The sequence below is a fragment of the Lathamus discolor genome, chromosome 10 (assembly GCF_037157495.1).
Source record: "Lathamus discolor isolate bLatDis1 chromosome 10, bLatDis1.hap1, whole genome shotgun sequence".
Taxonomy (NCBI): domain Eukaryota; kingdom Metazoa; phylum Chordata; class Aves; order Psittaciformes; family Psittacidae; genus Lathamus; species Lathamus discolor.
The window spans coordinates 4,220,504-4,235,410 of NC_088893.1; the positions used below are offsets into that span (position 1 = coordinate 4,220,504).

Consider the following 14,907-nt stretch of genomic DNA (forward strand, 5'->3'; position numbering starts at 1 on the left):
ACACAGTGGTATGAAATCCTGAATAATATATTCATGAATTCAATAGAGTGCAGATGCTTTTCTCTCTCCTCCAAGATCCTGGTGGCTACATTATTGGTTTCCTGGTTTTGTTCTTCCCTGGCATCTGTGACTTGGGATGTACGGCCTGCTCAGGCCAACCTAATGTCCTGGAACTCTCTAATTGCAGCACTGTCATTTAGGTTTTTATGATGATCTGAAAGGGGTAAGGGAGCTCCACTACTGTTCCAGAGTTTCACATTTTTCTTATTCATTTGGCAGCAACACATACACAATATTATTTCTCCTCTTATTTGGTTAAACTCTGTCTTTACATTTTTTAAAAATGGGTAATTAGTTGCTAAAATTATTTTAATATTTCAATATCTGTATTTAGCAATCTCACAGGCTGGGAAGTTAAACTGAGGAGTAAATAAAAGTCACTTTCTTAAAAAAGTATAGTAGTACATGCTTTTTTGAAAGATGTTTTTTAAAGTTAAGAAGTTCAGTAGGAAGGAGTGTATAGCATCTCGTACTGTTTATCTGGTTTTTGGGGACAAAATACTGGCACTGAGCTCTGCAGTCCAGTGATTCTGATTGAAGCTATAAAATACTAGCAGTATCCTTTAAAATTAAAACTGAGCAGAACAAGTTACCTTTTTCCTTTTCAATAAAACATGCCTTAAAAGGAGATAATGATCCAAATGGGAAATTAAGATTTCAGCTCCCTTTGAAGTTAAATAAGGGCATGAGAATCACCTCTGGCTTTTCAAGCTCTTTTATTACTATTGTCAGCTTGTAGCCATAATTCTGAGAGGTCTTTGTTTGAATAGGAACCACAAAATAGATCACAGGAAGCTGTAATGTAACACTCAGCTCAATGTGTTTGTGCTAAATTAGATAAGAAAAGAATTTGCTTATAAAACATACCATGATGATGCCATCAAGAGGTTAGTCCTCTTAAAATATCTTGCAAATTCTTTTGAATATGTGGTAGTAGAGAATCTGCCAAATGCTTGTCCTCTCTTTCAGTTCCATAGAGGTGATTGTGTGTTCATTACTATGTTAAAATGACAAAAACTTACTGGCTTCATAAGTAGCTCATTCCGTATCATTTCAATGGAGTGGTGTAATAAGGATGATTCTATATACCATGACCTGATAAGCTTTTATCAACAATTTCTGTAGTATAGTTCTGAAACTGCTATTAAATCTAATAGCATTAATACAGAAAGGTAATCAGTGGGGGTGTAGGTTGCAATAGTTCTAATCATAATCTTTTTTCTGTATGTGTCATTAGATATATGCAGATGTTCCCACACATTCTGTATTGCAGTGACTAATCATAAAAATAGGAGACTTAGAATACTGAATATTTTTGGCAGAAAAGCAACACAGAGCAAGAAGTTTCTTTCTGGTATATAGTTGTCATTCCCCAAAGGGTGGAAGGATCATACGGCCAGAAGTCCTGGCACCACAAATACATTGATATTCACGTTTGCTAATGTGCAGGGAAAAAGTTGGAAAGCTGGTTAGTGTTTGGGAGGACCTACTATAATACTGCTTTTGTAGTTATACTCTCATGTATTCTGAGGAGGATTTATGTTTGGGTTTTTTTTGTCTGTATGTGAGGTGAATTTTAGAAAGGATATAATTTGTTGTCGGAAAGACTGAATGCCACAGTAGCCAAGGTGTTGCCTTTGAACATGCTAATGTGTGTTACAACAAAACCTCATAGAAACCAAACCAAACAGAAACATCAAAATGCCTAAAACCCAAAAATCTCACTCAGCAACCCCCCAAACAAACCGGGGACTTGTCCTGTTGCCTTCATTGAGCAACTGAGGGACAGTCACGCTAGTGATGGAGCATAAGGCAGGGCTTTCTGGAATTCAATGTGATCTCTTCATTGGCAGAATTGCTGTCCCAGCCTCATGGGGCACATTTAGTGGTCAAATTGAGAAGCTTCCCAAGTAGTTACAGTTCTAGAACTGCTTAGAGCACATATGAATAAAGATGGTTCGAAAAGAGTGGTTTGTACCTAAGTATGGTTATGTATTTACCCTTACCTGTATAATTATGTGATTGTTTATCTCCTGTAGTAATGGCCTTGCCTTTTTACAGGTTTTTCCCTGGCTTCTCACTTCCTCAGTTAGAAAATGGAATAAAAAACCAAGAGCTAAAGTATTCCCTGATTTAGTTATTCAAAGTAATTTCTACTCCCATCCTCATCCTAGTTTCCTAGTGAGTGCATACGGAATTCAGCTCTCATTGGGGTGGTGCAGAGTTATTAAACCGATATTCGTTATTCTGCCAGAGCCCAGGTGTCGTGTGGTAATATGACAGAATTCCCCCAAAGGAGATGTATGCTTGCAGACAATGCTCCTTTAGTGATTTTCTCTGTATATTACAACAGATTCAGGATTCTTTGGTTCTATGATATTATAACTGAAACTAACACATCTGGGACATGTTAGAAGTAGCACTCCCTAAGAAGAGACACGCTGAGGAGGACACTTATTTGGCAGTAGTTAGCGGAATACCCACAAACAGGTCGCTCTGTAATTTGTGAGGTTTCATCCCTTCATGTTTATACATGTGTTCCCATGGGGTTTTCTTCTTTCAGCCTATTCCTTATGCTTTGTGTTAACCATGTTACCTCAGATTCAACATGGAAAGAGGTGTCTTAGGGTTCTATTTTTTTTGGTGTGAACTTTGGGTTTTAGGCACTCTAACCCAACCTCAAGATCTTTTTCCATATTTAAAGGTGGAGCCCCCCTTATATAGAAACTAAAAACCGAAAATATAACCCCCTGTCGGATAGCATTTAAACATTTTTCATATGTCAGATGCAAAATAAAACTGCTAGTTAGAAAATGATATGAGGTTTCTACACATGCTGTGTTACACTAACCAAGATTTATGTCAGTACATCATCTTTCCTTGATGGGGAAAGTCCCTGTTTATGCAGACTGGATGCATTTTATATGATTGTCTGATGTAGTATGAATTCTTTTTAAACTCTGTGTGTAAATTAATTTATATATTGTAACTGAAGTGCACACACATGCTTGAGTCTATCTCAATTCTTCCATTTTCCCCTACTGTAGCTGTGAAAGAGCAGAGCAACATTTTTTGTAGTGCGAGTCCCTTGGCCAGGGTACTGTTGTCAGACAACTGAGTTAGCAGGGCAGCTTCAGGGCAAATACCATGAATTTCAGCTAGCTTGCTACCAAAATCTTGAGGATCCTTGTGGAAGGCTCAGTGTATTTGGGGATATTTTTGGTGCCCCTTCATATATTCATTGTCTATGTCCTGAAAAAAACCTCTTCATGAACATTTGTGTAATGTCATCAACAATGGGCAAATTAACTTCTTTCTTTAAGGTAGGCTGAGTATGAAATATTGCTTTAAAGGAAATACTGACATTACTCCTGGCTTTAGGCAATGCGTATGTGCTGGGTATGCTTGTTGTTACCCTTCCCCACCTCCACCTCCACAGACCAGAACGGACCATAGGCAGGTTTCACCCCATCACAGCAGTAGTCAAAAGAATTTGAAGATATGGAGGTAAAGATAAACTGTTGTTTAAAGAAGCTATAAATACAGCAGCGACTTCCTGACTCTTGTCGTTTGCAGCCTGGCTTTATCGTTCTTTATACAAAATTAAACAAATGACCAGAGTGCCAGTGCGATGCTCTTGCTGTGGAAGGGAACAAATGACAGTTGGAACTGCCAGATTAAAAGCTCTTTGGCATTAGTGTCCATCTAAAATACCAGGAAGAGTACGAGGCTCCTCACAGAAAAGTTGATCTGGTGTTTACAGTGGCTATAAAAGTCAGTGATTTGAAATTAATTTCATTTTAATTTCTCATCAGCTTGGGTCTTACAACTTAGCTATGCCTAAGTAAAAGGGTAGACACTGACCTTGCAAAAGGGTTATCAACCTCGCTGATTTGAATCTCAGCCTAAGAGATGGCTGCACATTGTCATTTGCAAATGTTTGGGTACGCTGTGTTTTTGGAAGCTCAAGTGCAGCTGTGCCATTGCTCAAAATGCAATAATACAATAAAATCTTACATAATTTACAAAGCAATGTATTGGTGGATTCCTTAGAGATTGCTATTAATTAATCCTAAACATACACAGGTGGTAGATTTGTTAGTAATAGATGCAAGTTGTTGGAAAATTGTTTTTATTGGGCCTTCTTTTCTTTGTAAGACAATTAAAAAGCAAGAGGGAAGTTTCTGGAGTAATTTTAAGCAGAGCTATTATGATAAAGCTCTGCTTTAACCATCCACAAATATATTGTATTGGTTTCATCTCTGATCATGTACTTGAAGTTTAATTTAATTTCTCTGTCTTCAGTGAGTGCAGCTGAAAAAGAACAAAATCAATTAAACAGGGGCTGAGTTCTGGGAATACAGGAGGTGGCTCTGTTTGGTTTTAAGGAAATGAATCAGCATATAAGACACTTATCTTCACATGTGTACATGTGAAATATATGGCTTAGAAATAAAAGATGTTATAGCCCTTTAATGAACTTAAAGTGCTCAGTTTGAGTCTTTTCTGTTGATCTCCCTTGCAGCTCATGTGTTTGCTTTAGTCCTATATAGCTGCCAATCCCATCTGGGTTTTATTATAACCCTGGGCAGCAGACTAGCTCCAGCTCATTCCAGCCACTGCATCATGCCCATCAAGTTCCCAGTTTGTTTCTAGTCCCTTGAAATGCAAGAGACAGTGAACAAACTGGGGATAACATTTTTAATCTTAGTCTTTGCTTGTGTTTTGCATATGTGCTTTTGTTGTTTCTGTGGAATACCGACTGCGCTCTCTTTAGCACAGGAATGCATGCACTGGGACACTTGGCAGGACAAGCCATGCTTTGCCAATTTGGCTGACCATTTGGTTTAGTGGCAACAGGCAAATGGAATGGCACTTCAAATAAGAAATCAGTGAAATAAGCAGCCTGACAGCACCAGGATACTTGGGATTGGGACCAGGGCAGGAAGCTTCTTCTGATCTATGAGACCAGTCCGGAAATTAAAGTAATTGTGGTGAAATAGGCGGTGTATGGCAGACAAAGAGGGAAGAGATGCAGCATGAAGCTGCACAGATCCCTGAAGGCACGGATGGTAGATTTCTTCTGACACACCGGAGCCGAGATGGGGAGTGTGGGCAGCAGTGGTTAAGTGAGGAGGTAAAACACTGATGGTTTTTGGTAACTACTCTGAACAAGCTAGTTCAGTTTTCAAGCAGTGACTGCTCATTCCGTATGGTTGCCTTCCTTCTTCATAGGAAATAGTTATCCGAAATTTATTTGTACCTACTTCTTGAGGATTAACGCAATGTTAATATTCTGGGAGAAGCAGTAAATAACACAACTATGTGTGAGCACAGACTTCAGCACAAGCTAGATCAATTACAGTAGAGTGTTCATGCTAGCTGGAGACTGTAGTAGTAATTCTGGAGTGGATTTATGGCATAAAACCCATCAAACAGCAAAACCTACCAGCAGCAAAAAACATTGCAGAGAATGAAAAATCTTCTTTTTGGAATATTGCTGAGAAAGAAACCAAAGGTTAAAAATAAATAAAAATAGATGTCAAAGGGTATGTTCTAAAAAAGTTATGCTCCTTTTATGTCACAGCATAAGCCATTCTCTTACTGCTTTTATCTATGTCTAAAAAAGTCTTAACTGAAATAAGTCCGGAGTTGCCTTGATTGCCTAGCTTGTGACATACCTTTAAATCTTACAGAGCAGCTGGTTTACTCTTTCATTGTGTTATAAAATTGTCCTATATTTTTCCATCTGGTAGTCGTCTGTTTTTATAGTTGCAAATCCTTTTGGATAAATCATATGAACGTAAAGAAAACAGAACAGCAAGCTAAACCAGCCCAGCATGTTCTCAGTCAGAAATCAGAAGCTGTCACTAAGATATGGAAGAAGGATGCTTAAGCTTCTGTTCAGCTATTAAAGACAAGAAGACTGTGAACTGTGTGAATATATAAACGGGAAATGAAAACCTCAGACCTACTGAGAGTAGATGTATCTGTTATTGTGAATTATTAGTAAGGTGTGCTCATTGGCGAGCTCCAGGTCCATATGGATTAGGAGCTATTTCCCATTTCAGACATACTCCACACATCTGATGAATACCCTGGGTTGTTGCATAGCAGCCTATTCTTATGCTTACATTTTTGCACTTTTACAGCTAGAAACGGTACATTTTAGGACAGCACATGCATTGGCAGTGACATCTATTTCTGGAGAAGAAACAGAACTACTCCATTAGCATTTCTGCTTATTTTTTCATTTCAGAGTGCTACTGTTCAGTGTTTCCAGAATAAGATAAAGATGCCTGTGCTAACCTCTACATATGCCACAGTCCTCAAGGTTTAATATGGTTTTCTGAGGATCTGTGGTTTCAAGCCTCTAAGGTTCTTTATGGCATCACTAAGCATCTTTCATACTTGGCTGGTAATTTTGTTGCGCTCTGGCTCATGATGTTGCATGGGTGTGATGACTCAGTGATTCTGTGATGACAGTATTTTGGGAGGTCTTCTCAATTATGTGTTCATGATTTTTACCATTAGCTTGAGGCAGTTGATTGGTTAGCTTTGCTTTACTTACATTACAGGTGATATGTTTATCACTTTTCCTCCAGAAAGTTTTTTGCACTAGGTTTGAACAGGAAAAAAAAAAACCAAAAAAAACCAAAAAAACCCGACAGAACTGTTTGGCTTGTAGAAATCCTACGTCACCCTTTTCGTGTGCGCCATTGTTGCAATTACAGTTACTAATATGTGATGAGTTTTGAAACTTCTGGCTTCACCTGAAAGAGAGCTCAGAATTAAATCTATACTAAGCAGTAAGATCACTTCCTACCCCACAAAAATGTTGGACCTTCTGGTCCAATACAGAAAACTGCAGTAATCAACATAAACCATCATCAGTGAATATACGGTTACAGATTGTGAAGATGGTGGTACAGGAGTCCTCTTAATTTACATTAATTATGAAGGTAAGTAAAATGAGCATTTAAAACATCCACTAATCTGCTAGAAAGGGGATATAAACCCCCTACATCATTTTTGTCCTTCAGAAGTCTTTGAATTATTAGCAGTTATTCATGTTTCTATTTTGTCTGCTTTTTAATGATGAACGTGTGGTTATATATTTACACTCAGGCTCTATGTTGATCAAGTGCTCTTTTAATGAAGATAAATGTTACTTAAGTGCCAACACTAAATAAATAACCTCCTTAGTCCTTCCACAAGTACACCTGCATGAAGACTATCCACCCTAGAGCAGCTGAAATACTTCTGCCAGATTTGGAGCAAAGTGTAGCTCCATTGGAGGTTATTTCTGTTGCTGTTTGGTTTCTAGTGCATTTGCTTTATTCTTGCAGTGCTAGTGTTATTTGAAGTTACTACGGCAACCTGTCACCATCTGCTATTAGAAAGTATGCTGGGATTTAGTTGCTAGGTGTTGAAGTCTGTCATCTTACTCATATGACCCTAATGTTTTCAGATGTTTCTTTTCCTGTTCATATTGCACCCACAGCTAATATGCGCTCTACCAACAGTGCAAATAATTCCACATTCTTTCTGCTTGACCTTAGGAAGCTGTATTTGTTTTGCACTATACACGTATGATCCTTTAGATGTACTTCATATAGACTCAAACCAAAGCAGCATTTCTTTTACCTTAGCCACTCTTTTGCAGTGTTTATACTGGAGCCAGCATTATAGGTCATTTAAGTTTGATTTTAATTATGCTTCTTTTAAGTGGGTGGGGAATTTGAGTGCTTCCTGACACATTTTCTCCTCCGTCTCACTCTCATTTGATTACCTGTTTGCCCATGTTCCTGCTCCCGATCAAGTGCAATGTTCAGACTGTTGATTCCTTATTTCTTCACACATTTTATGAAGGGCCGGCAGCCAATTGGTTAATTAAGAAATAGAATTCAGTGCTGTTTCCGCTCCAGGTTCTTTTATGTTTCAGTGGAATGTTTTAAAGTTGGAAAACATATTTTATTAAATCTCCTTGTGTCAGTGCAGTGTGTTCAGCATTATTTCTGTTAATTTTTCTGTGAGTGTTGTCCCATTAGTCAACTTTGTACTTGGACACATTTACCTTTTTATGTATTTGACCCAATTCCAATCAACACTTCCTGCTGTAATTCACAGGATAAATCCTAACAGGCTGAAGCACAGCTGAAGAGACTTACTTATTAGGATTCTTTCTGAAGAAATCCACCTTCTCTGCCACAGCCTTTTTTATACTATTCCATCCCTACGTACAATGCTTGACTTAATGAAATGAAGTTTTGAATTTTAAGCATTAGACTTGTGTTTGTAAGTGGTGTTTGATTCCGAAATTCCTCTGTCCGTCCAGTGAAGATGCAGCCTGCATGCAGAGTGCAATAAATTGTTCTCGTGCAAAACTTACTCTGTTTTCAAGCAGTTCATGCTCTTTGCACATTCCAGTAAGAGGTACTTATACACCATAGGAGAATTTAAGTGACTACATAATGGTATCTGTAGATTTCATCACAGCTCTTTATAGTCCTATATTACACTTAAGTTCTAGCAGTGAGAATGGTAATGCTGAGGCTGCCAAAGTGTTTCAGAGATCTGAAGCTGCATCTGAGGAGCGAATCTTTACTGCTGGCATTGGGGGATTAGGAGGGAGGAGCAAGCTTTTAACCTATAAACCAGCTTGCAGTTAATTTCTGATAGTGGAGATTGCTGGCAGATAATGATTAAAGATCAGACAGTATTTCTGTATTTTGCTGCTTTACAGCTACATGGAAATGATGAAGTTTTTGTAGCAAGCAAGCTTTACTGTCACCTTTTTTTATCTATTGTTCAGTCCCACCGATATGAATTTGAGAGGCTGGGTGTGAAGTACTGGCCACCAATATCTGATGTTTGCTTACAGCTCTTTTCAGTAATCAAGGCATATCATCTGTTAATTTTAAAATCACCATACACAGGTCCCAAGAACAGGCACTCGTGCTGTACCAGAATCACACACATAGCTAGACACATCTTAGAAGTTGGTTTTGATGGAAGAAATAACCTTCTTTAAGTCTTTGTGCCTTAAGCATCATAATACATCTGTTTAATGCTTGGGAAGAAATGCTGCTTTTTGCAAGAAGTGACTGTTTAACACGAGTCTGGAAAGGCATTCTGTGCTGAACGTTCAGCTGCTAAAAATACAAGCTTTCTGCATGTACAGTTCTCTAACTTCTGTCAGTAATCTTTTTGCAAAATCAAGACATCAGATGGCAACCCCTCCCCAAATTCATTACTGAATCCTTTGCAATTCATTATTACTTTCAGTTACACATTTAACACCACAGAAAGGATTTTTTTTCGGATCCGTAACTGCAGAAGTGAACTACTACAGCAGGAAAACCAGCATTTCTTTTTAGAAGAGCATCAGTACCCGAGAACACACGATTCCTTACCTGAAAGCTTTTGGTTTACCTGCGGAAAATGTGTCTTCTTAGGCTTAAAAAGTAGACAAGCTTCTCACTAGCACTAATGTTACTCCAAAAGAAGGCAGGATAGCTCCTTTAGATTGTAATGTTCAGTGTTTATAAGCAAGAAGTGTGCTGGCTTTGCTCACGTAGGCATTAAATAAATAAAAACCGGCGGCACAAACTGCACGGCAGCTCCATGTGGAAGGCAAAGACCCCTAGTGGCCACAACCTGAAGCTGAGGGACGCTTCTCTGCCCTGAGCGGTGACAAAATGGTTGGGTACGACAAATTGCAGCTTCTACCCCGGTGATGGGTGCCTTTCAGATGTGACGGGAGTACAAAGTGAATCGGAGCTCAACAGAGAATCTGATCAGTCCCGGCTGGACGGGAATTTCTGGTCAGAGTGAATTCTGGCACATCCCTTGCATCAGTTCTAAATTGGTCTCATGAAAAATTCCAAGTAAATCTAGACAATTATTTTCAGTGTTTGTCTACTACTTAGCCTCTTCTTTAAATAAAATCTAAGGATTTAAAGCAGCTTCACTTTAAAAACGATGATTAAAACTTCAGCAAATGAAAAGGCATCGATAAAGAGGATTCTTCACTATCTTAAAGGAGAACTGCAAATCACTCACTGTTATTGCCAGAGAGATCGATGTCTTTGTGACTTCCAGTAAATCACAGTGAAAACCCAGGATTCTAAATCCTTTCTATCTTTCAGCATTGAGAAAATATTTTCAGGAATTGAGAAAAAAGAAAATATTTCTTTTAGGGGAGGTTGGAAGGAGTTGAGGGAGGAAGGTGACAGAATTGTACAGAAGTTTTCCAGAGTACAGTAATAGCTGCTTAAATGACTGCAGAATGTAAAAACATACGCTTTCTTACAGTATTTCTTCCTGTGAACAGCCCACATTTCTAGAATGGTCAGCAAATATTGAGGCTCATATATTTTCTTCCCATAAATTCCTAATGGAAGAATTCTGGCATCACATGCCTTTTAGAAATCTTAAGGTAATACGGAGTTGTGCTTTGTATCCGGAGTTCTTGTCACAGTGTGTGTTTCCAAGTGGTATTATATAAATAACACAACTTTCTCACCAGAGCCTACCCCTTGCCAGGGCAGCTTTTCAATTACCCTTTGCAAGTTATTAAGATGTTTCTTTCATCTGGGCTTATAAAAGCTTGGCTATTATTTTCTCTTACACACATAGAAGGGTGTACCAGGCATTTAGAGTAGTTCAGCTTTAGAAAGAGCACGACCCAGTATCTGAAGCTGTCTGCATGTGTTGATTTCTGTCTCGTTTTCTTTCAGAGTCATTTTGTGGCATGCATGACAGCGATCTTAAACCAGATGAACAACCAGCATTATTCAGTTTACATTGAAACTTTTCAGACAAGTTCAGAACTAGTGGTGAGTACTAAATAGTCACGGGGGATGAGAAATAATCCCCCAAAAATTTCCTGTGAAAAATCTGTTATATTGTTTTGGAGTATCTTGCCTGATTCTTCCTCGAATTAAGTCTGTGTCTGTACCAATCAAGAATACGGAGTCTTTGAATTATACTGTTCTGAGGAGGGAAAAAAACCAATCCCTCCCCCCAAAACCACAAGCAACAAAAGCAACACTCAACTAACTGAATCCCCTCTCTCCATGTCACCGGAGGTGACTGGTGTCCACTTTCCATTTTCACTATTGAGTCTACTCCTGGTCCAGATAATGTTCTAAGCTAAATGCAGTAAATGCCTTATTCTTGCAACACATTATTTTATGCCAGTTGTTTCTGGCATAATTTAACAATACTTGGGGTATATTCTAGTTTGTACCAGTAGTCACTATGTTCTAGAAGATTTCACTAGTCCCATATCTGTCCTTTAACACTCCTGGTATAATTCTTAAATAAGTCTGGGTATTGGCAAGGGTTTTGATCACACCATCTGCAGTTTGCCCATGGAGGTAATATTTTCAGTTGGCAAGATTTATTCATTTTCCTTTCTTTCTTAAAGTCAGAGTGGTGCCATCACTGCAATGCTCACAGATCAAATCTTAGGTAGCATTTGCAATTCTTCATGTGCTTTAGTTTATTTGAAAATGTAACACTACTTTAATATAATTTCAGCTTCCAAGCAGCTTGGGTACTTGATCCTGGAAGTTTTGGTAATTCTTAAACTACTTCCAACAGTTCTGCAGAGGGAGGGAAAAAGAGATGAAGGAGACCTGAAATGGTTATGATTATTTTATTTAAATTCATTATGCAGTCATCTCTAAATACTTCTAGGAAAAGTAGCAGTGTTTAGTTTGTTTGGAACCTTTGTCAGTGCCTTCAATTTTTAATTTAGAATACTAAATTTGGACTAAATGGACTAAATAAATATCCTATATTTTTCAAATCTATTAATTCTTTATGCATAGTGAGACTGTTTTGCTAATTAATAAATAATTCAACAGCTTTACTCCAAAGTACTAGAACTTGTTCTTTCCATTCATTTATGGTTTATCTCTTTTGAAGAGCCCAATATAATGACTTTTAGCTTTCATTTGCAATCTGAGACTGCTGGTTTGCAGAACTTCTGTTCCAGTCTTGAGCATACTGATATCAGCAGAAATTTTTACCATTGACTTCACTGGAAAGCAAAGAGGAACCCTTCATCTTAGTTCTTTAATCACAGCAAGAACGCTTAAACTTTGTGTTACTTGGTCACAGGCTTACTGTATTTTGTTGTTCTAGGACTTCTTGATGGAAACATTCATAATGTTCAAAGATCTCATTGGAAAGAATGTTTACCCTTCAGACTGGATGGCAATGAGCATGGTGCAGAACAGGTAAAATGAGTGCTCATATTCCATGTGTTTGTGAAAAGTGACTTGTTTCACAGCTTACATAAAGTCTTGCTGTGTAGCCTCAGATGAACATACATTCCATTTGGTGAATACCAAGGTCATAATCTGAAATAATTCACTGACAATACATTAGATAGCTAGCTGCTTGTGCTTTAAGTGCACTTGCAGTGGAAAGGCAAAACCAAATTATTTAACAGTAAAATGGAAGTGTATAGTTGGTCTCCATGTTAACAGTCAACAGAAACTGAACTGTAAAAGGCCTGTTGAATCTTACATGTACAATTTCTGTGCCTGGTCAGAATGTCTTCACTATTATGTCAGCAAGTTCATTGTGACACAAGAGTCATCAAACACAGATTTCTTTCTGAACTAATATGGTACTTGGATTGTTAAAGGGTCTGAGGATAAAGACTGAATATTTGAGCACAACACACTGTAGGAGGAGGTCAGATCCCTGGTGCTTGCTGAAGCTCACATCATTGAGGAAATGTGTTGCTAGACTATGAGTCGTTTGGGGTTTCTTCATGAGCAATTACTAAATTCTCAGGTATATTGCCTCCATAGATCAAGATGGCATCTAAGTAAAGTTTGTATAATCAAATCTATCATGTTCTCTATTGTTTGCTCTTTGAGAGTTTGCTATTAATAGGACATATCTGAGTACTCTTCTATTATAAAGTAGACTGAAGGAAATACCTTGGGAACATAAACTGTGCAGATTATGCAAATTCACCAGTGGCTATGATATGTCTGCTTTGGTGTCACCATAAATAATGGTGGGATGAAAAAGGTATTGTTTGATCTCTGTTAAGTCACAGGACCTCTGTTGTCTCAGTGTTAAGATTGCAAGTGATGTAAGTGAAGTTTCAAGTTACATAGATTTTGCTGCCACAAGAGCTCTTTTCAATTTATCATTTCTATATTATGGGATACTGAACTAGATTGAAATGGGAAGTGATTTTTGTATGTCTCCAGACTGAGAATGGTTTCAGACACCTGGGCCACCATTTCACAGGTGGATTTCTTCCGTGTCTTTGAAATATTGCTTGTTTGAAGAGTAAAGGAAATGGTCTTCTCTTGAGGTGTGAAGTTATTTGGTTATTATGGGCTTCAGTTAGAAATGAATGCTTTTGGCAGCAAGGAAAGGAGAGTACATAGGGTACAGGATAGGTTAGGTGAGGATTTATTTCCTAGTAATTGTTCCTAGCCATTCTGAGTTACTGGCTTTTCCTTTTTGCGTCTCTAGTATATAACAGAAGAAAGCAAGGGAGGCTTGGGCTGAGAATATAAAACACATGGCTGCTCTAAACAAAGCTAGTTGGTTCAATATATTTATTTGTGGATATTGTGAGGAAGAGTTTCAAACACGGAGGTTTAACAGGCATCTGTGTGTGTAGAAGTTGAACAGAAAAGTAGCCATGAGCATGTGACCACTTTACCTTGTGGATTTATTTTTTTATTTCCAGGGTTTCCTCCTCTTATAAAATCATAGAATAGTTTGGGTTGGAGGGGACCAGCCCCCCGGAAATGAGCAGAGACATCACCATGCAGATCAGGTTGCCCAGATCCACATCCAGCCTGGCCTTAAATATCTCCAGCGATGGCTTATCCACGCCTTCTCTGGGCAACCTGTGCCGGTGTTTTACCACCCTCATTGTAAATAATTTTTGCTCACATCCAGCCTGAATCTCCCTCTTTTAATTTAAACCATCCCACCTCGTCCTATCCCAACAGCCGCTGCTAAAAAGTCTTTCTCTGTCTTTCTTATAGGCCTCTTTTAAAAACTGAATATGGGCAGACCATGTTCTACTAAGCAGGTTGCTCCAGGACCTATCCAACCTGGTCTTGAAAGTCTATAGATGCTGTTTATTTGAAATGTCACAGTTATGTAAATTCACTCTTTCAGTTTTATAGTATTGAAAAAAAGAGAACAGAGGATGCTTAATAAAGCTGTTAATCTCCCAAGAGTATTTGATCTTGAGGAAAATATTTGCTAAGAAAGGTTACAGCAGTATGATGTTAAGTTTTGGTACTGGATACCTTTTCATCTAGGGTTCAAATGGAATAATATTACATGAAAAGGTTTTCTTTTTTGTGTTCCATGATTCAAAGTGAGAATTGTGTTTCTAGTGGGTACTGATGTGGCAGTGAGGCCTAAGGTGCCTAAACCTCACTTTGTCACTCGTGCACTCATGTGGGGAGATCACGAGCCGCTCTTCTGAGCTGGGCAGATACAGATAAGATGTTCATTCCTGCTATGATGTTTTAATGATACTAGTTTCAGCCCACTTGTTTCTCTCTCTGAGCCAGCCTTTGGCCTATAAAGGTAAAATCTAATCAGTGCTGGTGCTTCAACTGGCAATTATTTTTAATGTAACAAGGATTACACTTCAGAAGTATCAGCTTAGTACTAAAGGAAGCCAACAGTCTTCTGTTGTATGTAAGCACATCAAACCTTTCACATGTGAAACTGTTTCTCTCATCTAGGAAATGCTGCTAACATCCGCATTATTCACAAGTACAGGGTTTGCTTTATGGGACAGGGGAAGTCTCAATCCCTGTTCAAAGAATATGCCTT

At 38.4% G+C, this 14,907-nt stretch overlaps 1 protein-coding gene across 1 annotated transcript in view; it reads left to right on the forward strand.

The window, feature by feature from the left end:
* The window catches only part of DOCK2 (dedicator of cytokinesis 2), a 166,280-nt gene that overhangs the window by 86,558 nt on the left and 64,815 nt on the right, over positions 1–14,907 (forward strand). Inside the window, exons 28-29 of the mRNA XM_065690729.1 lie at positions 10,803–10,901; positions 12,217–12,311. Of these exons, the coding sequence (XP_065546801.1) occupies positions 10,803–10,901; positions 12,217–12,311 (194 nt within the window). The remainder of the gene's footprint in view (positions 1–10,802; positions 10,902–12,216; positions 12,312–14,907) is intronic.